Raw genomic sequence first — 26,686 nt, 5'->3', positions numbered from 1 at the left:
TGGAATGTCTGTCCCCTTACACTCCCAGTCATAACCTCAGATCTTCAAATGAAGGTCTACTTAGAATTTCAAGATCCAATCTGAAAAGAATTGGTGAGGTGGCCTTTTGCTGTTACACATCTAAAATTTAAAATATTTTACCAATAAAAATTCACCAGGCTAATAATGTAGAACATTAAAAACAATGATAAAAACACATTATTTTAAAATGGCTTTTCATAGCTACATTTTAGTTGTATCCCTATTTGTCTATATGGACACTGGATTATCATTTTCCTCTGTGATGTGCAGTTCCATACTAATCTGTACTATTCTCTGCTGTCTTCTCCATTTCTTCTGTGGTGATGATGTGCTCCACCACCTCCTGATCAACATACCACACTGCCTCGTGTTTATGGACTGAATGGCGGGTGTCCCAGGTGTCCGCAGGGTCATCATCATCAACATCTTCATGTGAAGCATGTAAACCATGAGGACTGATTTAGGTACAATGTTAGCTAGAATACCTAGTAGCAGCCAGGCAGTGTTTAGGCCTTGGATCCCCTGCAGATTTTTTTCTCTTCGGCCTAACTGGAGTTTTTTTTTTTTCTTTTTTGCTTTGTTTCTGTCCACTTGGCCATTCAACATTACCTTTTTCTTTGTTTACATACTGTATATTATTGCCTAGTCTTGTTTATGTTTTATATTAACTTCCTTCTTATTTCATCTTGTAAAGCAGTTTGCGCTACATTGTTTATATGAAAATGTGCTATATAAATAAATCTTGCTGTTGTATCCAAAAGGTTGTTTCTCCATGAACTGTTTGCCACATTCAGAACACCCACATGGCTTCCTGCGTGAATTGTAATGTGCATCAGAAGAGTATTTCTGTGCCAGAATTGTTTACCACATTCAGAACAGCAATTCAGCTTCTCTCAGGTTTAATTCTTCCACATTTTCTTGGTGTGGTTAACATCAAAACGAGTGAACTTCACTCTTTACTCAGGACAGTCTCATTGTACTGTTTAACTTCTCACTGTCTTAAGTTTCTCACAAGGACTCAGTGTACAACCTGAATTGTTCCTAATAAGGCTTCTTTATGCAGGCCATAAGGAGGTAATGCAATTTGTTAAGATGGGCCTGAACATTTTTCTTTATTAGTCCTGTTCATCCTAGAACAACAGGCGGTCCTTCCGTTTTTGTTTTTCGGTCCACATTTCATTTGTCATATCTCAGACTGCATTTCTTGGTATTTTGTTTCTTTCTTGCCTCTCCATTTTTAGGACTGAGTAATCACTAGGAACTAATACTTCTGTTATCCAGGATTTCTTACATCTGGTTTTCTGGCCTCTATTATTAGTCAGTCAGTATTGCTGTGCTACAAGTGACCTGCACCTCCTCATTTTCCATTGTGCGGTCTGAGTTGTGGTCCCAGTGTCTTTCTGGTGAGGGTAAGTTGTACTTCTTGCAGAGTTTCCAGTGAATGAGCCTGGCCACTTTGTGGTGTTGTGCAGTGTATAATCCTTCAGCAATCCGTACCTCACACCCAGTAACAAGATGTGTGACTGTTTCTAGCTCTTTGTGGTAGAAGTGACAATTATGGGTTATTTATTTTTTCTATTTTTAATCTGAACCATTTTGTGTCCAAGCCACTGTTTTGTGCACCTATGATGAGGCGTACATCTTTTGGTCTTAGTTCGCCCCTCATAAGCCATGAATGAGTAAGTTCGGTTTCCACATGAGGCTGTTGGAGGGGGGCTGCGTATTTACCACTTTACTTGTAGTTTCCCCAATTAGATCTTTTTTGTTTTCATTAAACTTTTTGAATTCTTTCTTCTGCTGCTCAGCATTGTACTGTGTTCATCTGTGGACAAGGTGAGGGAGTTTGTCATTTTTTTCTCTCTTGTGTGAATAGTTTGATGTTTCTGAAGACTGCTACTATGTGAAAACTTTCTGCCACATTCAGAGCAGAAATATGGCTTCTCTCCAGTGTGAATTCTTTGGTGGCTTTGAAGACTGCTTCTCTGTGAAAACTTTTTACCACATTCAGAACAGTCATGTGGCTTTTCTCCTGTGTGAATTCTTTGATGGGTCTGAAGATGGCTTTTCCGTGAAAACTTTTTACCACATTCAGAACAGTCATACACCTTCTCTCCTGTGTGAATTCTTTGGTGGCTCTGAAGACTGCTTTTATGTGAAAACTTTATACCACATTCAGAACAGTCATATGGCTTCTCCCCTGTGTGAATTCTTTGGTGGATCTGAAGATGGCTTTTCCGTGAAAACTTTTTGCCACATTCAGAGCAGCAATATGGCTTCTCTCCTGTGTGAATTATTTGGTGGCTCTGAAGATGGCTTCTTTCTGAAAACTGTTTGCCACATTCAGAACAGTCATATGGCTTCTCCCCTGTGTGAATTCTTTGGTGGATCTGAAGATGGCTTTTCCGTGAAAACTTTTTGCCACATTCAGAGCAGCAATATGGCTTCTCTCCTGTGTGAATTATTTGGTGGCTCTGAAGATGGCTTCTTTCTGAAAACTGTTTGCCACATTCAGAGCAGTCATATGGCTTCTCTCCTGTGTGGATTCTTTGGTGGCTCTTAAAATGGCTGTTCCGTGAAAACTTTTCTCCACATTCAGAGCAGAAATACAGCTTCTCTCCTGTGTGGATTCTTTGGTGGGTCTGAAGATGGCTTCTCTTTGAAAACTGTTTACCACATTCAGAACAGCAGTGAAGTTTGATTCCTGTATAAAGTTTAAAAGATATATTTTTTTTTTAGTTTTTAACCCACCACTTTCATACTGACATTATCTTACAACACTTAATAAATATTGGTTTAATTTATGAACAAACTTTTGATAAGCATAAGCAATCATAAGACTTAAGTTGCAAGTGAATAGAGACTCAACTTGTTCATTTTTTCATTTGTATTTCAACTACTCATCACATGAGCACAATTATAGGAGCCAAGAAGTTAAAATAGTAAAATAAACAGATCACATGTGACAGGCACAATCAACAAGACTACTGCTGATTTTTTTTTAACTACATTACAGAATGGCATCATCATTTTCTCATCATATTCTTGAAATATTATAACATTATATATTGTTAATTATTGCAGGTAGAAAGTAATAGTCATAACCCATCATTACACTGGAGAGCGTCATGTCAAAAATGTGAAATGAACTTTAATTAAACAGAATGTGTCTTAATATTTGTAAACAATCCAAAGCCACCTGACTCCATATTATTTTTTAAATTTGATTTTAAAAAGAGGCAGAGGGTAGTAAAGCAAAAACATTTTAAATATACAATGAGAACAGAGTACAATTTAAATGAATAAAACACGCAGGTCACTGAAAAAGCCCAGAGACCCACATGACATCTGACCTGAAACAGCAAACTAGACACTTGTGGCCGAAATGCAAAATATACTTCTGCCTTCATACCACCTGCGTCAGGGGCTTTTTTGTTGCAAATTGATTTTAAAATGTATTTAATGGATTTAATTTCTTCAGCTAAAACAGGGTCCTCCAGAAAAGCACCATCATTTTGTGAGAGTTTTGGTAAATTAATAAAATAAAAAAAAAAACACATCAATCACTCCAAAGATGGGAGTTCAGCAGAGGAGAAAGTTTAAGAAAAAAAAAAAAAAAATCAGACAAGTAACCGGACCGCGGCCATTTAATGCTTTATATGTTAAAAGGAGGATTTTGAAATCTGCTCTAAACTTAACTGGGAGCCAGTGTAAGGATTTAAGAACTGGAGTTATGTGCTTGTATTTTCTTGTTCTTGTAATAATTCTTGCAGCCGCATTTTGGATTAACTGGAGGCTGTATAAAGAACAGTTTGAATATCCAGTGAACATAGCATTGCAGTAGTCAATCCTACTGTAAATAAATGCATGAATTAATTTCTCAGAATCCTGTTTATTTAGAAAGCGCCTTTATTTCCCAACATTATGAAGATGGAACAAACATGATTTGGACAACTTTGTAATATGTGCTTTAAATAACACACTAGAGTCAAAGAAAACTCCTAGATTGTGGACTGATTCTGTAAAATTAATGGCGACTCCAACGGAGTTAAATGATGACAAAATATTGTGATCAGCGTCATTCCCTCCAATAATTAACATCTCTGTTGTATCTGTATTTAAAGACAAGTAGTTCTCATCCATCCACTCCTTTAATTCACTGACGCAACTAATTAAAGACAACATTGGAGAAACTTCATTTGATCTAAATGAAAAGGTATAACTGGGTGTCATCTGCATGCGAGTGAAAATTAACATTATGTTTCCTAATGACAGATCCTAGTGGAAGCATGTAAAGTGAAAACAGTAAAGGTCCCAGTACTTCTGTGTATAACGGAGTACTGTCAGCATATTTCTGTACATATTGGAATTGATTTGATAAAGAACAAAACCAAGCGAGCACAGTGCATGTAAGCCCAACATCATTTTCTAGCCTGTGCAGTAGAATAGAATGGTCAATGGTGTCAAATGCTGCAGTTACGTCTAACAACATAATTAGAGTGGAGTTTTCTTCATCAGCGGATATCAGAATGTTGTTTACAAACCTCGTTAGTGCCGTTTCTGTACTATGACCAGTGCAGAAACCAGACTGGAATTTCTCAAATAAATTGTAATGGATAGGGTGTGACTGAAGCTGATCGCCGATAACTTTTTCTAGTATTTTAGAGAGAGAAAGATTAAATTTGAAATAGGCCTATAATTATTTAGTATGCGGTGGGCTGGTACCCTGCCCGGGGTTTGTTTCCTGCCTTGAACCCTGTGTTGGATGGAATTGGCTCCAGCAGATCCCCGTGACCCTGTAGTTAGGATATAAAGGGTTGGATAATGGATGGATGATTTAGTATGCATGCGTCTAGGTCTGACTTAAGTAATGGTTTAATGACTGACACTTTTAGTGCTTCAGGTACTGTGCCATGCAACAAACAACTATTAATAATGTTTAGAATAGCAAGAACATCCATTGCACTTTTTACTAGTTTTGTTGGCACTGGGTCTAGGTAACAAGTAATGGGCTTCATTTCGGAGATTAAAGTTAAGACTTTCTGCTCAGTTACAGGATTAAAATTACTAAAGTGCTGAATGCAATGCGAGACAGGGTCTGCTAAGCTAGTATTTGGTTTATACTGTGATGCCGAGATCTGGGATCTTATATTTTTAATTTTCTCATTGAAGAAGTTCATAAAGTCTGTACTGCTAATATCTGTTGGCATTTTCCACTGTACATCTGAATTCCCATTTGCTAATTTAGCCACTGTTCTAAACAGTACCCAAGGATTTTTATTATTGCTATCTATTATTGAGGAATAGTATTCTGAGCGAGCTTTAAAGAGAGCTTTTTTAAATTTAACATTCTCTGTCCATACAATTTGAAAGACATGTAGCTTTGTTGTTCTCCATCTGTACTCCAGGTTTCAACACTCAAATTTAAGAGCTCGAGTGTTTTCATTAAAGCAGGGAGAGTTTCTATGTGCTTTGATCACTTTTGTTTTAGGGGGAGGCACTGTGTGCAGAGCATCTCTCAAGGTCACATTATAATGTGATGTTAGCTGATCTAAATTGTTTTCCACGTTTACATTTGATGTTAACTGATCTAAATGGTTTAACACAATTACACTCAACTTACTCAAAGTATCTATAAATACTGAAGCAGAATTACAATCTAGATGTTGCACTGTCTTTGTTTTAATCGGTAAGTGCGTTGGCAAGGGCAGGACTAAATCAAATGTAATTAAGTAGTGATCGGAAATAATTTAATCGAGTAATATTTAAATTTTGAATTTCAACTTTGTAAGTTATAATCAAATCTAATGTGTGGTTATGATTATGAGTTGGACCTTTGACAATCTGACAAAATCCAACTGAATTTAACAAATAAGTAAAACATTTGCTAAAAGTGTCAGTTTCCACATCGATGTGTACATTAACATCCCCCATCAGTACTATGTGATCATAAATTTATAGCCAAATCAGATAAAAGGTTGCTGAATTCAGTCATGAACAATGAATATGGCCCTGGAGGTCTGTAAACTAGCACTATAATTGGGTTGGAATCTGTTTTATTACTCAAAATGAATGCCTCAAAGGATGTAAACTCGCCTAAATTTTTAGATGTGATTTGCATTTTGTTACAATGAATTATTCCAAGGCCTCCTCCTCGACCAGAATCTCTACACTTATGAAGGAATGACTATCCATCTGGTGATGCCTAAGCTAGGAGAACAGTGTCACATTTACATTATGAATGGGAAAACATGGAGAGAGCTCAGTAAACAATCCCATCCTAACCCCTACATTCACAATACAAGAGTTAATGAGGTGAAAATATGAAAAAACACATCTGAAGATAAATATGACATGAAAGCAAATATTAAACAATTGTGGGTTGAGAGTATGGAGCATGAAAGGTCCTGACCTCTCACAACCGGCAATGACTCTCTAATCACATGTGTATGTACACACACAAAATACACACACGAAAAAAAAGGAATAAGCAGCCATTATGAATAAATATTCAGGAAAATTTCTAAGTAGTACTGGTATATCATACATAAAACAGTCAAAGCGGTCAAGCACCAGTGACATGAAGGAGTGAAGGACACTGAGCGTCTGTTGAGGGTCAGTGAAATGCCGCTTCCCCCCAGTGAAGAAGTCTGAAGCTTGGCCAGACAAATCAGGAAAGCAGAAAGATCAATTTGTGGAGCATTGTTGATCACCAGAGATGAGGTCTTGTGGGGCTGGTGTGGCGTTAACTGAATAATTGGGAGTAAAATTAGACCTTCCATCCTTCAAATGTTACATCTGAATTTTTGTGTGCATCTTTCGGAATAGTAACTCAGTCAGAACTGGACGTAGACATGTCACTTTGCCTGGTATGTATTCTGTGTGCCCGGCCTGAAATTAGAAATGGTTGAAAACCAAAAAAGCCATTATTTCTTCATAAAGCCAAACATTTTCCCACTCTTATTAAATGGAACTCCAATAATTCTGATTTTGCCTCTCCTTGATCCATCTTATTGTCTGTAAAGTTTCTTATGTGGATATTGGGTCTCAGCATAAAAGGACTGTATTCTCCATGGGATGCTGCACAATTTGAGTACAGACCTGAATTAAAACTGACAGGAGTTTCTGCTTTTCGTTTCTAATTTCTACAATATTACTAAGAAAGTCAGATAACCTCCTCTCTTCTGATGCATTCAGGTCACACTTAGAACTCCATTTTGCTTTGATATAAAGGCTGTCTGTCGATTAACAGTGGAAACTGCTCCAGAGTTATCAGCCGCCATGGCAGCCTCAATCAAACTCTTCTGGGCTTCTTTACTGGCCTTGAATGCAAAGAACCAGGGTGCGTCTTCCAATCTGAACAATTCATATGTCACACCAAAAACCACAAAAGTTATGTTGATTCATTTTTTAGATTAATTTGTAACAACAGTAATTGAAGGATAGTGTCATGGAGTACTCTTACAATACAGCCATTATTCAATTGAGCATCATGTGGACTCCTAAATAAGCTATTTTGGTATATATTTTGCATTTAAATCACTAAAGCAATACAGAAGAATGAACAAAGTGAAGTATTAATGCACTGACTCACAGGAGCAGCATTTATCTAGGAAAAAAATTATAAGATGAAGAAGCCCGAGATCAGAGCCATTACTCGTATTAGTGTCTGCTCTGGATGAGGAGTGGCAGGTGAAACCAGGACTGGTCAGCTTTATCTCACACGGGTCTCACTAATACAGCCCTTTATAATAGTCATGGACGTGCACTATGTTAACTGAAATTAAATGTGTTGCGTTTTACTGTGTATTAAATTTAATATAAGTTCATGTATGCAAATGAAGTCTTAATTATTCATTCTGTGGGTTTTTATTAATCAATTGCAGGTGTCTGTCACCTTTTTGATTAATTTCATTCACATCAGGAGATGTTCCTGCTAAGATTGCATTAAAGGCTTCATTCTTCAACTTGACAGTTTCCCTTACTACTGCTATCCTCTAAAGACTACTAGGGCTGTCATCATGACAAACACCAACAAGCTCCTGTCCAGAGCTCCTTACAGTGGTCTTTACTCCCAAGTTCTTGAACATGGTCAATTCAGAATCTATACCATGTAGATAATAATGTATAGTAGCCAACCCGCTGCGTAGCATACGCCGCATAATTATTTATTGATGGGTGAACACTTCCTGAAAGACACAGTTGTCCAAATGGGTGGGTTTGAGGATAGAACTGAGTGCATGAAAAGATGGAACTCTGGAGAGAGCAACATACAATTGTTCACGACTGAAAACTGGTTTTGGCAGATACAGGCATATCTTTTTGAAAGTTTGGCCCTGTGCCTTATTAATTGTCATTGCAAAGGCCAATCTAACAGGAAATTGTCTGCGTGTAAAAGTAAAAGGCAAATTTGAATTTGATGGGGTCAGGGATATCCAGGGAATAAGGACAGTTTGTGAGGAAGTATTTGGGACATCGCCACAATTTCTGCCTCGCCACCATAAACTCCGGAAGTATTCATGTAGTCAGCGTATTGTTGAGCAGACTGTATGACTATGCTTCAGTGACTAATAACAACGGACAGCATGTCGCCGAAGTTATCCCAATGTTGGCAAACAAAGGTGACAGCCATGTTGCAAAGTTCGAGAGCAACAGTTTCATCGAGGACATTTTTCCAGAAAAAAACGAATGATAGAAACAAACAGTTACTTGATGCAGGAATTTGTATAACATTGAAAGAAGTGTTGTTTCCATGAAATACATTTGAAGTGGTGGCCATAATAGGCAAATGAACAGTCAAAGTGGCTCACAGCTGCATGTGGACTTTAGCACAGACCAAAGCGAGTGAAGATGTGTTTGGTGAGGTGTTGGGGGTGGGAACATGAGCAAGCAGTGCCTCGAGGGCGAGGGTGGACATGGGAGGAGAGTTAGAGTTGGCAGTCGGAGCTCTGTCGCGCATATCCCATGGTCGGGCGACTTGGAGGATTATATATAGAAAAGCAACCGGAACCGAAAAGAACAATGAAACGTCAATGTGGCTCAATGGCGCATGTGGACTGTAGCAGAGACGAAAGCAACTGAGGCGGTGTTTGGTGAGGTGTTGCGTGAGGGCACATGAGCAGGCAGTGTGCATGCCTCGAGAGTGAGGGTGGACGCGGGAGGAGGGTTAGAGTTGGCGGGCGGGGCTCTGTCGCGCGTATCCAATGGTCTTAGAGTTGGTGGGCGGGGCTCTGTTAGTTGGCGGCCGTGGCTCAGTCTTGTGTGCCATGGTCGGCTGCTTAGTGAATTTTATATATATATATGAGAGAGAGAGAGAGAGAGAGAGAGAGAGAGAGAGAGATACTGTAAATAGTAAAACGGCAAAGACTATGAGCCGAAAGGGAGAACTGAAAGTCAAACTGATCTTTTGTCTAATTCAGGAGTTCAAAAAAAAAAAAAAAAAAAAAGCACATAATTCTTAAATGAAGAAATCAGAAAGAAAACAATCTGTTTGAAAGAGCACAAGGACTTCTTCTGCAATTTCAAATACTCCAGCCAACCTTAAAACAATCACCAATATGATGTCATAATAATCACGATTATTATGGAGTAAATCTTTACTAAACACAACTTGATACTCATGACAATCAATAAATAACATTAACATTCTATCACACCAAGACTTCTCAAGTGCGTATGTAAAAAGTCCCATGAAAATCTAAACTCCACCTTTCAATGTCTTTCTCTTTCCATCAGCTGAAATACAGCATTAGCTGAGCAACCTGAACATTTACCATTAAATGATACACAAGTCAAAGCCGGAGAAATTAAAACTTAAACAATACTAAAGTAAAGCACAAAAAAGGCCTGCTATATGAGAAAGGGAGATGAAGCAATACATAGAGAAGAGCTAAGGCAACAAAAAAGTCTTCAATTTTCTCTCAGGTGACTGCAGCTCTATGAGAACAATCTGGATGATAACAGGTCATTCAGCCCAGCACAGCTCCCCAGTCCTATCCATTTAATTCTTCTAAAATAACATCAAGTCAAGTTTTGAAAGCTCCTAATCTTCTACTGTCTACCCCACTACTTGGTAGCTTATTCTATTTTCTGCTGTTCTCTGTGTAAAGAACAACATCTTAATGTTTGTGCAAAATTAACCCAAAACTGGTTACCAACTGTGTCTCTGTGTTCTTGTACACATTACAACACAAGCAGGCCAAACACAAGACTGTTTGCTAAAGATGCACAGAGATGGACACTCGGTTGGATTAAGAAGCTCCAAGAATGTGTTGTTTAAAATCTTCAATAGAATTAAAATTGCTTTACAGATGTAAGAAAAAGTTTGCAAACCCCTTGGCATCTCCTGGATTTTTGCCCAAATTCCTCCTGAGAATGTGGTCTGATCTTCAACTGCACTACAATAACAGACACAAACAATTAACCTGAACTCATAACACACAAACAACTGGACTGTTAATGCTGAACACATCATTTAAACCTTTACAGTCCCGTCTAGTCAGGTGTTCAACCAATGAGAGGAGACTGGAGGTGTGGCTTAGAGACAAATAAAAGGAATGAAATGTGGGTTCTTGAAAAGCCGTCTCTTCTTCATAAAGATCTGCTCCTGAACATACAGAACAAGAACATAAGAAATGTAACAGACACGAGGAGACCACTCATCAGACCATCAAGGTTGTTAGTTTAGCTAACAGTTAAGCTGTCCCAACATCACATTCAGATAACTCTTAAAGATGGTCAAGAACAGATAATAAGAAAGTAAGAGGAGAATAAGCTGGGAAATTAAAGGGCGATAAAAATAATTCTTGGAGAGCAAATAGGCATTTAAAAGAAAATCTTTGCTTATTTAGTGCGTTCAAATTTTTTAAAATATTACCTGCCTTTGCATTCTGATTATGTAATTTCAAGTTTTGTTTATATTGTGTTTATTAATTACCAAAATATCTTTGTATTTTGTGGGTGAGACCCTAAGAGGTGGGGTCACACCAATGTCACTTCTGAAGGACCACCCCCAGCGTTTATATTTGATATCAGGGAGGTGGTCCTTCAGTTGTTTACTGACATTTGATGAGTGCTTTATTATAAGTATTTAAGCCAACAATCCATTTTGGACCTGTGCATGCTGAAGCCTCATGCTGAGTTTGCAGTAAGGCTGCCTGGGTTGAGACCTATCTATAGTTAGGCTAGTGAAGGTCCTAAGGCATCATTTATAAAGCTTGCATACACATAAAATTGGACTTGAAAAGTGTGTATGCAACCTCCCATACAAACGTCAAGGTTTACAAAAGAAACTTGACAGGGGAACAAACATATTTACAGTAACTGGGAAATGACAACACCCTTGAACAAAGAGGAAAAGGCAGCCAAACCAGCTAAATGATGACTCGCAAGAATAATTCAATTCACCAAGCCTTTATTATAATGTGCAATTTTTGTGACAATCATGACACCTCAAAAATTGCAGCTATGATGTACAGATTGTATTTTAGTTCCCATTAGGAGAGCCAATGATACATATTGGCACTGAAGAAATTCTACTTTGTCATCACTTTATATCTGCCAGTTGATGTCTCTTCGCTTCACTCCATTATGCCTGCTGTGCTGGAAGCCATTAACTGACTGCTGATGCACTATATCTGGTTTTTGTACAGTGTGGGTGTACACACATAACACGACATGTTTTTGCCAACACAAAAAGTCAATCTGCAGCTAGCAAGACTGAAGCTGCTTTTGTTAACCGTAAGCAGTGACATTCCATTAATACACAAGTCATCTAAGATGTGCCTGACAAATGTCACATCTCCATGGCCTCACTCAAACCACGATTCATTTATTTTGAGACAAAGTAGCTTTGACAGAAGTGATGTTGCTTTACATGGTAAAGTATGTGTTGGTGAAGTAACCTGCTGATCCCTCAGTGTTTCATATGACCTGACATATTCATTATAACAGCAATCATGTCATTACATGCGCCAGGTGACAGTGTCTTCCTGCACAGACAGTTTTGCCCTACACTTTTCCTGAACCCCAGAGCAGAGAGGAGAGGCGTTGTAACTACATGTATGATCTTTCACTCTCAGATGAAGAGCAAAGCCAGATATTCTGGAATGCAGGTGATGGGGTCTCCAAGTGTCAGGAGGAAGAGGCAGATCTACCAGCTAATGAAGTTCTGCAGCATCATGATTGCATACAGAGGTGATGAATTAGTAGGCTCCATAGGTGAATGTTTTCAGGGTGGCAGTTAAAGGAGTGTTCAAATATACATATTTAACAAGTGACTATGATTTACAAAAAATAAATTTTGTAGTAATGTGTATACATCCGGTTTATAAACCTGATTTTTTTCTGGGCGTACACATTTTCCAGTTTTTTGGGTTTTTTTGTGTGTGCATATTTTCACACTCAATTCCATGCAATGTTTTATAAATGTCACCCCTGGTCTGGTGTGTGGGTCTTTTGATTGCCTGAATCCCCATGTCACCATGTGTGTGTTCCCAATTCACATTGGTGTGGAGATAAAAGATCACTGCACACCATTTTTATCACCAACCTCACGGTAGAATCACAGTTTAGGGCTTTTTTGCTTCTGCAGGACCAGGACATGATGCCATCATCAATGTAGCACTGAATTAAAAATTGTTAGAAAGAAATCTGATAGGAGAAGTCATGAAAGTGAAAGCTTGAGAGAAGTTAGGGAATGAAAAAGACAAACAGCTGAAAGAAAAGAAGTCAACAAGAGAAAGGCTTAAACAGAAGAAAGCTGGTGTTCAGGACCGGCAAATCAAAACGAAGAGCTTAGGATTCGTTGGCTTTACCTGAAATCAGCTGATCACTGAAGGAATCTCTGAGACATAAAGGAACTGAAAACTTTCGAAATGATGAAGAGACAAGAAATTGAACCCTGAGTGGCAGTTGCAGGAAATGTTTGGTGAAGGTCATTACAGCTAAAGGAGAATCAGAAAGTTTCTAAAGGCAGGGGGTCACAAACTGGACTGTTCCCATGTTTAAACAATGTATTCAGGAATGACAAGGGTCTCATTGTTTGTTATTAGTTAAGATGACTGTGTTTGTCTGTTATAGGAACTTAACTGAAGATCAGACCACAGAATTAGGAGAAATAAAAAGAATTCGAAAGGGTTCACAAACTTATTTTTTTTTTTTTTACCAAAATCAGGCTTAGAGTGTTTGCATAATGTTACAAACAATAATTGAAGAAGTGCAGAGTCCTAAACCCTTTAAACTGTAGTGAAATTGCGGTGTTTAATATAGTTTGAACTTTTGTCTAAGTTTCTTTAAAAAGCACAAGACAGCAATTTCAGACCCATAACCCTGACTCTAAAATGTACACCTATTGTTATTTTACACTTACTTGTTTCAGATGACATCTTAGGTGATGGCTGACTTTCCTCAGTCCTAGGAGATGAAATTTCTTCAGTCGTCTTTCTATCAGACTGTAATGATTCATATTTTACACTGATAGAAGACTCCAGAGATGAAGAATGTCTTCTTTGAGAAAAACCTAACTCGGTCACTGCTCCATCTTGATCTCCAAAATGAAGGTCATCTTCCTTGACAGTCTCAGTGCTGACACACTCCTCTTTAACACACACTGACCCCAGTTCACAGACCTCTTCCTTAATGACCAAATTCTCCCACTCACAGTCCTCCTCCTTAACATTTATGGTCCTCTCCTCCATGATATTCAGGTCAGCCTCACACATCTCCTCTTTCACATCCATTTAAATGTTACAGTAAATGGCAGAGTTTTATCTCTCTGTGGAAAAAAACAGGAATCAATTCCATTAAAACTGCATCATTCAGATCTGAGGACATTTAATTTTTAATAACATCCTGTTAGTTAAAGCTGATGTTAAGTCAGACAGTTCATAGCAATCACACAGTAACTCATCACTTTTCATGTCACATTAGCTGTAAAATGATTTTGGGAATAAAAGGAGGGTCCATCAGGGTAGAAAAAGAAGGAGGCCATCTTGCACAGTTGTGTGTCAACAGTATTCACTACTTTGATTGAACATTCAATACTGTTAGGGTCCTGAATTTTATTAATAGTTAATGTTAAGGAAGGTTTATACAAGTTAGGCCTGAGGATTATGTTAAAAAACAGGGGCATATGAAGGAGGAGCTTTCAATCGCTGGTCAACTTGTCTAATGTGAAACTGCCCCAAGCTTACAAAATCCAAAACCATTATTCAAGTCACAGCCTTCATTTACATAATCTTAGTGAGATGGAGGCAGTTGGCAGTGTGTCCCTGTAAAGATGGCCGCCTAATGTGAGACACCCAATGTCTGACTTCAAGTAGCCTGCGACTCGCAAAGATAAATTTAAACAGGTTTGATTTTGTTTTTAGTCTTAGGGGCAGACTGTGTGTGCAGGAGAGCAGACAACCAGTGAATGTTTCCCTGAAGTAGAAGGCATAGAGTTAAGTGCTAAGAAACTGCAGGTTTTGAACCTAACAAAAATAAGAGATGTTCCTCTTTCTGTTATTTCGTGTTTCAGATGGCAAAACAAAAGGGGAAAAAAATAAAAGGTGAAGATTGCTGCTGAAGAGCTACAGCTGTTAACCCTTTGTACACCACAGGTGTCATCAGCAGCATGCTATTGGTTGTTAGAAACAGGGCTGAGTACGACTCTGCTGAATGGTCGGCACACAATCACTAAATGTGACAATTGTTTAAATTAACGTGGTCAGGTGATGAGATCAGTGACTGGTGGCAAGTCTGGCATGATCCAGGACAAAAAACATTCTTCAAAACAACTTTGCCATTATCAACAACTTTGAAATAAGTTTCAAGTTTATCAGCTTCATCTTGTTTAAGTACACTCTGCGCACATCACAAATATTTTAGTACTTAACACATTAATAAACTCCTATTAAACAGCAGCACCTCCCAGTATTGTGAGATTGTAATGGTGGAGGCCTTGTGTGCTTCAGTCTTTCTTAACGCTCCATTTCTGCTTCTGATGGACCAGTTTGCTATGTGTAACCCTAAAAGGGTTATTGATACCTCGAAAGGAATTAACTCTTTTTGGTCTGATTTTCGGCACCCTCCACATAACACAGATAGGAACGCTGACCATAGCGTGTTGGCCAGCTTAGCTCGGTCGACTAACACCACTGTCAAATGCGACAGCAACATTGTCAGCTTTGGTCTACTGAACATCCGCTCACTCACGAGCAAGGGACATCTCATTCAGGATCTCCTCATTGACCGTAAGTATGACTTTCTCTGTTTAACCGAGACTTGGCAGAAACCTCAAGACTTTTCAAAACTTAATGAATGCAACCGAGGTTTGTTTACACTTGTCAACCCCGTCTGCGGTGGGTTGGCACCCTGCCTGGGATTGGTTCATGCCTTGTGCCCTGTGTTGGCTGGGATTGGCTCCAGCAGACCCCCGTGACCCTGTGTTCGAATTCAGCGGGTTGCATAATGGGTGGATGGATGTCAACCCCGTGCATTTGGCAGTGGAGGAGGTGTCACGATAATTTATCGCGAGAAGTGCAAAGTCCTGCCGTTGCCTGCTCCTGCTGTTAGCTCTTTTGAATCAACTGTGTGGGCCAATTCCTACCATCATTGCAACTGTCTACCATCCTCCTAAGTCAAACAACAATTTTTTGAACGATCTTGCTACCTTCCTTACCCATTTATCTATAATTACTCCAAATATAATTCTGCTGGGGGATTTTAATATACATCTGGACAATATCAATATCCCTCTCACTAGAGACTTTTTATCTTGCCTGGAAAGCTTTGGATACCAGCAGCACACTGATGTTCCTACCCATTGTAAAGGGCAAATCTTGGACCTGATCTGATGCTCTGGTGTTGTTCCTCTCGATCTTACAGCAGATGAACTCACTATAACCGATCATTTTCTCCTTTCATTCAATGCCAAACTTACCTTTTCTGTTCCTAAGCTTCCATGTCTCATAGCCTTTCGTAACATTAAGAATCTTAACTTGAATTTGCTGTCTTTTAGAATTGATTCCCAAATGGACTTTTATAATTTTTCCACTCCCATAGAACTGGTCTCATATTATAACACTTGTCTTAATGGTATTCTTAATTCTCTTGCTCCGCTAAAAAATAGATCTGTTTCTTTTTCTGCACCCTGGTTTATGCCTGAACTTCGGCTTCTTAAAGCTAAGGGCAGGCAACTTGAAAGTTTATATAAAAAATCCGGACTCTTTGTACACAAAGAGATGTATAAAAATCATGTACTCTATTACAAGGATTGTATAGCCCAAACCAAATGTAATTATTACACTCGATTACTTGCTGTTTTGTCTTGGTAGAGTAATATATATTGCTCTACTTTCCCCTATTCTATTATTATTATGTAGCCTTAGAATGCCTAATCTCACAGACTTACCACTGTTTATAAGGTATTATTGTATATAACTTATCCCCACCTTCCCTTCTATATCTATAACCTCAGGCAATCAGATGTAGTAAAAAGACAAGCAGAAGTTACACATAAAATAATGTATTACTGATAATATTCATAAATAATAACAAAATGCAAAGTACATTTGAATATTGGCAACCATACAACCTGATTAAATGGTGATATGTAGTTCAGGTGGCACACAAACTTGCAGTTACTTAAATATCTCTAATTAAGGCATCACTGCTACTCAGCTTTCAGCCACATGCCTGTTCAAAATGGCTGCTGAGCTGTGCTCTTCATTGTGTCGTCTTAGGTTAGCAAAAGAGATGCTTCTTTCAGATGTTGGTTAGTAAGAGAGAGTGTGTGAGGTTAAACAAGTAAATATACAGATTTTCTGGCCAACCCCTACAGCCAATAGGGTGTCGTAGTACTTAAAGGCCTCTGAGACAAGCCAATTCCAAACAGCCATACCTCAGACCAATGGGGGAATACAACATCTTAAAACCTGCCACCCCCAAGACTTTATGTCTAAGTCTTTCCTGCGGGGGGTAGAAATGAATTAAGCAAAGAAACACTAACCAAACTGGTTTAAGGCACATCTTCCCCCAAATCCTGTCGTAAAATTCAAAAAAACTCAGTCGTAAAAAAGGGGGGGAGCAAACACGAATGCCTCTCACCAAAGTAACACTAAATTACATTGCTTTGCCTAAAAATCAAATAAAGACATAAAGACATACAGAATATTTATCAAGTTATATGTAAAATCTCACATCACAACACTTGTAATACAGGTAACACCAAGACTTTGTTTTCTTTACTTAATAATGTTACACAACCTCCAGACTCTTTACCATCTCACCTTTACTCAACTGCTTTCTGTAATTCTCTTTTGTCCTTTTTTAATGAGAAAATCTAAAGGCTACATCAGCACCTTGGTCCAGATCCTCTCTGTATTCCTTCTGAACTACACTTGCCTATTCACTCTTTCTTCTTTCCAGCTTCCCACTTCCTCTGAAATCTCAGATCTCATCTGCAAATCTAAGTTATCTACTTGTCAGCTGGACCCCCTGCCTACAGTTCTGGTTAAAGCCTGCCTCCCCTCTCCAGTCCCTCTCATTTCTGCCATCATTCACTCTTCTCTTACTACTGGTATTATTCCCTCATCTTTTAAAACTGCTGCTATAACTCCAATACTAAAAAAACCTGGTGTTGATCCTACTAATTTCAATAATTTTCTTACTATTTCTAACTTGCCCTTTATCTCCAAAATTCTTGAAAAAATAGTAGCCATCCAACTTCACACCCATTTATCTCACAATAATCGATATGAAAAGTTCCAGTCTGGTTTTCGCCCACTTCACAGTACAGAAACGGCACTTGTTAAAATTACCAATGACCTCCTTATGGCTGCTGACTCTGATCTAATCACTATTCTCATCCTCCTTGATCTGAGTGCGGCCTTTGATACTATTTGTCATACCGCTCTCCTTAATAGATTATCTTTGATTGGCATTACTCACACTCCACTTGAATGGTTTAGATCCTACCTCTCAGGCCACACTCCGTTCATTCAGCTTAAAATCTTCACATCCCAACCCACCATTGTTACTTCTGGTGTGCCCCAGGGCTCTGTCCTGGGGCCTCTGCTTTTTATTATTTACCTTCTTCCCCTTGGCAATATTTTTCATAAATAAAACATTAATTTTCACTGTTATGCTGATGACACCCAGCTCTACCTTGCTAGTAAACCCATCTCCTCTTTACCACCACCCTCGCTTATTGACTGCATTGCTGAAATTAAATCCTGGTTTTCTTCGAATTTTCTTAAATTAAACAGTGACAAAACTGAGGTTCCCCTCATTGGTTCAAAATCATCATTATCCAAAACCAATAATCTTTCTCTTACTATTGATAACTCTGTTGTTTCCCCCATCATCTCAGGTCAAGAGTCTGGGTGTCATCCTCGACAGTACTCTATCTTTCCAATCTCAAATTAATAATATCACCCGGTCTGCTTACTTCCACCTACGTAATATTAATCGCATTCGCCCCTCACACCACTACCATTCTTGTTCATAGTCTTGTCACTTCTCGGCTGGACTATTGCAATTCACTCATCTTTGGTCTCCCTAATAAATCTCTTCATAAGCTTCAGTTAGTCCAGAATTCTGCAGCACGCATCATTACTCAAACCCCATCTATTCACCATATTACTCCGGTCTTGCAGCAGCTTCATTGGCTCCCGATCAACTTTCTAACTAATTTTAAGATTCGGCTATTAACATTTAAGGCCATTCATAATCTTGCACCTCCATATCTGTCTGACCTTCTTCATGTTGCCATTCCCTCCCGTAACCTTAAATCCTCTTCCTCCATCCATCTGACAGACCCTCTTTGCCCGTCTAACCACCATGGGGAGCAGAGCTTTCAGCCGTTCTGCTCCCAAGCTCTGGAATTCATTACCTGCGGAGCTCAAACATAAAATCATATTCATCCTTCAAATGTAAACTTAAAAAGCATCTGTTTAAAATGGCTTTTTATTTTTCCTTATGATTACAGTGGTTTTATTTGGTTTTAATTTTTAGATTTTCTGATGTTTTAAGTTGTTTATAATTGTGTCTTTTATTTATTTATTGTTTGATCATTGTCCTTGAGTTCTCTGAAAGGCGCCTTGTATAAATAAAATGTATTACTATTAAAAGGGGAGTCCAGAGTAAAAGCGTCTCATTATTGACCTTCATGAAAATTCTAATTAAATGAAAGTGGGTCTTGGCCAGAAGAAGGATGCCAGTCCTGACAGTGGTATTCACCTAAGAGTGGCACATGGGGTCACCCACACAGCCTGGTTGGGTTTGTATGATAAAGTCACATGTATAAGTAGCCAAAACAAACACAAATAGAAGTTATTGGGGTGCAGAAATAAAACCAGAGTACCTGTAAAGGGCAGGAGCCAAATACAGACACTCACATAGGGTACACTCACATTCAAGTCCACAACCACACCAAGACAAGTTAGATTTGCCAGGCCACTAAACCTGAGCATCTTTAGAGAAGTGGAGAAAATAAGAATAAAAGAGCAGATATGGAAACTGCATAAAGACTTAAAAAACAGGCCGAGATTCAAATTCAGTCAGCTAGAACTGTAAGGCAGTAACACAAACCACAAATCTCTATTAACTTCTCTAATACTTACTAACAGACATTACTGGTTTGGCTTTAGCACTGAAACATGTGAGTTTGTCATATTTGATACAAGTTAAATGGGGAAAAAAGACACCCATTTAAGTGTCCGTTCAAGCAATGCATGTAAATGTCTGCTGTCTGCATTGGGTTAAGCAGGTTTGAGGCCGTGTGTGTAAATACAGATACTGACTGCAAACCTTTACCAGTTAAGATCATATAATTTATACTCTTAAAGGCGAATTTCTTCATGGCAGCACTGCCGTTTTCGCTCACTATATCTTAGTATTTGTTCTCAGCTCGTATTCTCTAAGACTCTTCTCCACGGTCATGGACTCCAGTTCGATTTTCACTTTTACTAATCTGACTCCTCACTATTCTTTTAATGGCCAGCCGGTCACCACCTCCGCGACTGTCTTTGAACTGGACACCACAGAGGGACAAAAGAGAAACAAAGGCAGAAATCAAAGCGCCGTACGTGTGCAATGGCCGTCTCCTCGATGTCTACGATTCGAGAAGGAATCGACAACAGGAACACACGGAGATGAATGAACAGGCGCCAGCGGTGTGACTGGGTGCTACGATTTAAAATTTGGGACTTAGCCACGTTACGTGAACCGCTGATACCAATGAACAGAAACAACACGCGGATGGCAACAGGAGGATTCACTCGAGCAAAGTTCAGCGGGGGGCTAACTAACACGAACGCGCCGCTCGACTCTTACTCAGATCGCGCGCGGCGATTCTAATGGAGCGAATGAAAACTCACACATCCATAAAGTGCATCCCCAAAATCCAGAACACTTACTGTCTGCCTCGTGACGATGAGATTCTTTCTGAACTCGTTCACACTTCTGTCTCACTCAGTAACAGCCCTGCGTCTGTAGCGTTTCACAAAGCAAGACAGTGGCAGCGTGGCTACAGTAGCCGTCGCTTTGGATGACGTCACCCAGCGGTCGATATAGGGTCACGTGACAGTGGGCTATGCCTGGAGAGAGGCTGGGTGGCTCAGTGTCCGACTGCCTTATGGGAGCCTATTTAATCAACAGAGTCAACGGAGGAGCTGCGTTTGTTTGGTGCTGCCACAGAACCGTTTGTTTGTCTGATCATGGACAACCTCCTGTGTGTTTTCTCAGAGTGCAGTAGTCGTTGTATTCACGTGTGTTAGTCGCTGTTATCACTTGTCATGTCTTTTTGCGCTGAGAGCTTTGAGAGCAGTGGTAGTGCTTGTCTAATCTGATAAATACACTTTGTGATGTGCCTGGGTCATCTATGACCAAAATATTTATTTTATTTCAAAAGGGAAACAAATTTTATTGCTAATATTGTGCACTTTTTATTTTTATGAACTCTGAGATATGCCTTGGTCAGATGTGAGCAAAATGTTTATATTTTTTAATTTCAAAAGCTGAATAAAAAACACAGTATTGCTACTACTTCAGATTCTGTTCTATTGTAGCGTTTTAATTGATTTTTATGCACTTTTTGATGTGCCTGTGTCAGATCTAACCAAATTTAAAAGGGTAACAATGAATAAACATGACTTGTTTGTCAGCACATTCATTTGTGTTGTTTTAAAATTAGTCTGTTTACTGGCCACTGAAAATGTCTGTCCCAGATAAATTTCTTGGTTTGAAAATCTGACCCAAACGAATTTGTAATTAAATAACCGTGTTGTGCACAGGACTCCAGATGAGGTCTCACCAGTGTGTTATAAAGCTGGAGCAGAACCTCCAGAACCTACCGCACGTGACTTGAGTGACGGGCGCGCGGCGCGTTCGCGTTCTTCAGCCCAGTAACAAACTTAAGTGAATCCTCCTGTGAACCCCATACCCAGTGCTGTTGCTGTTCATTGACAAGAATGAGTCAAACCTTTTGAAAATCCACTTCAGTTCATTGTCTCTGCTCTTATGCCCTTCCTCTGCATGTTTTACAGCTGCCTGTCATGATCCTCACCCCATTCCACACTTCATGTTGTTTTGTTGTAACTTGTGGTCACGTTTGTGTCTGTTGTGGGCTCTCCACTCACAGAGCTGTTGCTTCAGTTCTGACTGCACCACCTTGATTTTATCTCCAGACCTGCAAGTTTTACATTTTCAGCAGCCTTTCAAGTTTTTTGTGATTGTGTTGTTGGGGAAACAGCACCCTGCCTTTGTGAGGACAGTGCTACCCACAGAAAGATTGATGTGATCTGTGATACGGTGGCTGAGACCCTCAGTGTCCTGGCTGTGTGAGTCACAAAGAATATCCCACTCAGTGTTCTCAAAGGCGTCCTTCAGAGTCTCCCCAGCCTTTGTTGTCCATTCCTGAATGGTCCTGGTGGTGACTGGACAATGAGGTTATATGTGAGTATGAGCTGTAATATATTATGGTCTGATCGGCCTAAAGGTTGCAAAGCTCCATAAAAAAAACATACATTATATACGTCCACTCTGCTGAAAACAGTAGTGGTGCAGCAGTAGCCTTGCTGCTCCATAATAAGACTTGCGTGGGTTCGGATCCCACGTCCACTCATTGTGAATTGTCACCCAAAAGAGTCTGTTTTTCTTTTTTTTTTTCATTTAACAGCAGTCTATAACAAAAAAAAAAATATTTGAGTGATGATTTCAACTGTTATTGTAGTTGTTGATGGCGGGTTTAGCGATTTAAATTTTTAAATATTAAATTAATAAGGTGGAATGTGTTCTTACTTTGAGTTTTTTTAGGGGGGGAGCTACACGGTAAATGTGTTAGTAACTGGGATTGCGCCTCTATAACTGGAAGATTGTTTAAGAATGATACAGACTGGACAACTATGTTTTATTATTGCAGTGTGCTGTGACTAAGACAACTTTTTACTGATCGCCTGTCCTGACTTTGAAGATGTGTTCACGAGGGAGGGATGCTGCTGGTAAAGGCAAATGCTTTTTCGGCAGCAGGTCCAGATGTGTTTATCCCGCTGCTTTTTGTTGTTGCCTCAGCACTCAAGAGGATCTTTAATGCTGACCTTGATACGTGCACTGCTCACCTCGGAGTGTCCCGTGTGTGTGTGTGTGTCGGTGTGCCGGTGACTGATCTGCGCCGTGTCTCTCAGCCTCTCTGATGTGCTCCGGATTGACACCTTTGAATGTTTGGTGCAGCAGAGCAAATTCAACCTGATCTACCACAGTGGGTTTGTTATCACCTTATTCAATGGAGGGGTTCATGGACGTCAAATGGCGATGAATAGAAGATGAATTAATGTAAATACGTGAGCTGCTTTACGCAATTAGTCATCGCATTTTGATGGCAATTCTAAGTGGAGATGATTCCCAAAAGGATCTCTTATGCGATCCTTCCATAGTATCTCTCAGAATTATTTAGTTCAAATTGGTTATAAAGATTTCACTCCTGATCATTTTTTTAATTATGATGAGTCTTTAATTCGGATCGAACTCGGGCTAACACTACGCTCAGAATTTGAAAAGCAACAACCTTAGTCAGTTGAGCCACTGACGGCGTCTTTTCTTCATAGCAAGCTCGTTATATTTGCGCTCCACAAAATATTGTAAAGTATTAATAAATGAAATATTTCAATACTTGATCGAATAATAACATCCGTGATTTAAGGATTTCACCTTTTCTTTCTCAAATGTGCTTACCTATATCATGGCAAAGTACAGGGATAAACCTTTATTTTCTGTCTACTCCGTTTCAATTAAGTCAGAACAAAGAAAACATTTAAGGCTATTAAATGTGATCTCAAGAAAAGATGAGGGTTAATTATAATACTAATAACAGGAGCGATTATAATGATACAGTGCAAAAGTAAATATTCATTGAAAGAGCCGGGGATCAGTAAGTGAGGCGTCTTATTTTGTTTAAGTCTTGCTATCGTATAGTGCATTCTGCCTGTTGGCGTTAGTTATATTTATATTTTTTAGACATCAGACACTAGAAGCTGCTGACGATCCCTTCTCTTCGTTGTCAGTCTGTAGCAGCGAAAAAGTAAAAGCAATAAGAGTTTTAACAGATGTCATTGAAGTGGATCATAAGTTTGTGTAACGTTAATGAAAATGGCCAGGAGGTGTCACTAGAGAGGTGAGTGTTAAATGTTCAGCGGAGTGAAGCTTCACCAAGCAATGGTGTCGGAAATCGTATCGAAGCATTTGACACTCACCTCTCTAGTGACATCTCCTGGCCATTTGTATTAACAGCACATTTTAACAACAAGGTCTTAAGAGCATTGTGGACGAATACCAAATGTCTATGAAGTTGTGATAGACATCTTTGAAGTCAAAAATTATAATTGGCAATAATGTCAAGCATTGTAAATCGGCATACGCTTAGCAAGTAATTATTCTGCAGTAATCGGGTCAACGTTGACTAGATACACATACGTTAGGCGCCAGCACTGATTACCGTTGTTTAGAAGTAAACGTAACGGTGACTTGACAATTACGCCAGTCGCACAGCCAGGTCTCGTGTTCAATAACAAACCTGGTCAGCATCTGTCTGGCGATTGCAGATTGCCGTTGCCTGATGCGTTTGATTGATTGTTCCGATTATGCGGCAATGCTCCTTGAAAACCTGGTTGGTGTTAGACTTCTAATCGGGAATTTAATCTGCACAATGTACATTCATATTCTAATTCCAATGTAAAACCAGCATATATCAGTATTTGAATTAAACTCTTCAACCAAACTAGACTACACCTCGTGGAAATGTGATTGGTTCATCACTAACTGTCACTCTAAGTTTTGCAATAACTAGAAGAATTGCTAGTAAAACAGTAATACTGTATCTACAATACATTACACTGCCAGTAGTCTAATGTGAAATGCTCTTAAATTTGCACTAAAGTACTGTAATGTTTACACATAATGCAATACCCAGATGCTTAATTGAAATAACTCAATGACAATTCATTACAGTTTCCTTTATCATCAATAACTACTAAAATTCAACCCAGAATAGTCCCATCTTTGTAGAATAAAGAAATCTGTCACTATGGAAAACAAATCTGGACAATGCAAAGTAAATTTGTTGCACATCCTACAAAAACCAAGAAAAAACCTACACTTTCAGCCCGTTTGATATTTCAAATTAAGTTTTAATAAAGACAGTTTGCAATAACCCAAAAACACGAGCGGACAAAGTAATTTGTACAAAAACCAACCAGTTCTGTCCAGTTGCATTAATGAACGTGTACAGATTCTTTTCCTGCTAATGATTCAGAAAGTTAAGGACTAGAAAAGTGCTGGCCAGCGTACAAAAACTGAATTCATAATTGGAACAGGACTAAAACTAGGAGCAGATACATACAAGGTCTGCATAAACACAAATGTCCTCCACATCAAAGTCACACACTGCAGAGGATTTTTCTTCACAGATGACTCAGACTGTCAGATTACAAGGTTTTGATTAACTTTACAAGGAAAACATTTAAAAACTGGACTTGATCTGCATGTCGGTGTGCTCCTCTGCCATGTACCGAGTTCTAGTTTTGCTCACATTACACATCTTGTACAAATAACTACAAACTGTCTTCAATTGTTAAATTAATTTTGCATAGAGGTTGTCATTTCACAAATTACATTTTCTGTAACTCAATATGCTGTTGTGAACAGTCTTGATAAGAGAATTCTCTGAATAGCGTAGAATAAGCAGAACCAAACCAAAGCATAGTAGTAAGATTGAATAGATTTAGCAACCCTTAAAGCACAAAAAACAATTTACATGTCAAAGTTTTTTGCACTTTCATAGAAATTAAGGGTCAATGCTGCTTCTTTGTATTTTCATTGTAGAAAACTTGATCAGTACAATTCCATTCACAAAAAGACGCAGGTGAACGTCGCCCCTCACACACCACTTGGCTCTCAAGGCTCAGCATCGTCTGTGCAGTCATTAGTGAGTCACCTGAAACAGACATTTTGTATTAACATCATGCTTAACAATTGAGACCCATAAGTAAAGTATCAGGTATTTGTTATACCAACCATGATTTAAATGTTAATGATCCGATATGTTCAAACAAAAATATTGTTTAATAAAATGTCCAGTGTACTGTTATGAACAGTAGGGTACATACCAAGAACTAAATCAGTCTTGTGAGATTCTGGCAAGCAGAGTCTTTTCTAGGACAGCAGGAGTAGCAGAAACCTGCTAAATAGAAACTATAGGATCACTTAAGACAAATAAAGTAGGCCTTTAAAGTGTGGCATTGAAAAGTCATGTTTACTAATCTCAGCATTGACAACAAGTGCACCAAACTTCTCAAAGTATGCCATCAGGAGCCTTGTGACATGGGGACAATGCACCCTCATCTCCAAAGATGGAAAGACTTGGCTTGAGACGGTCACCTCTGCCTAAAGTAACTGGCCACAGCAGGTCTAACCCACTCCCAACTTCAATTCTGTTAATCAGCAAAATATCAAGCTACACACTGGCTGCCATTAAAATGAATACAGTCATAACATGTGTTTCATAACTACTGTATACTGGCAGGATCACCTGTATTTGTCCCAGACTGTGGGTAAAAGGTTTGTAAAATGAACCATTGGTCCAAGCCACCAGATTGTAAACACAAAATGTAATTTATATCTTAAATTTAATACTACCTCACTGCATTTTCCCCAAAGTGGTACAGGTTTACTTGTTATACAGCCAAAAATAAAAACAAAACAACAAATTTACAGAAACACTTGCCTCTTAAATTTCCAAAGTGTCCGCCTCGCCAGTGGTTTTTGACAGAGTGCTGATCTTGAGACATTTGTTAGGCCTAAATCACTTCTCAAAACTCATCCAAAATGCATTGTAGTTTTTGGTAGTCCTGGAAAACATTGAAAGCAACAAAATTGCCCTTAATTCTGAATATTAACAGTAACTTTAGTAATTTACAAGTTACATTTAAGTAAAAAATTCCTCTAAATCAATGTAGACTATAAAGCTGTATATAATAAAAATGGACAAGGTTTCTGAAGTGAACAATTGTGACCCTCATACCATGAGTTGAGTTAAGTTAAAACAGTTCCATTGTACTCTGATACTTAATACATCAAGATGTCAAAATGTTACTTAAAAATAACTCACCTTTACAGAGGGAAAAAACCCAAAAAC

At 38.8% G+C, this 26,686-nt stretch overlaps 1 protein-coding gene across 1 annotated transcript in view; it reads right to left on the bottom strand.

The window, feature by feature from the left end:
• Window positions 1-1,202: 1,202 nt before the first annotated feature.
• Window positions 1,203-26,686, bottom strand: part of LOC114642084 (zinc finger protein 665-like) — a 39,706-nt gene continuing 14,222 nt past the window's right edge. The window contains exon 2 of the mRNA XM_051921662.1: window positions 1,203-2,700. Within this exon, the coding sequence (XP_051777622.1) occupies window positions 1,773-2,700 (928 nt within the window). The 3' untranslated portion in view covers window positions 1,203-1,772. The remainder of the gene's footprint in view (window positions 2,701-26,686) is intronic.

Source organism: Erpetoichthys calabaricus (assembly GCF_900747795.2).
Source record: "Erpetoichthys calabaricus chromosome 1 unlocalized genomic scaffold, fErpCal1.3 SUPER_1_unloc_2, whole genome shotgun sequence".
NCBI classification, from domain to species: Eukaryota; Metazoa; Chordata; class Cladistia; order Polypteriformes; family Polypteridae; genus Erpetoichthys; species Erpetoichthys calabaricus.
This window is presented reverse-complemented; position numbering and strand designations above follow the sequence as displayed.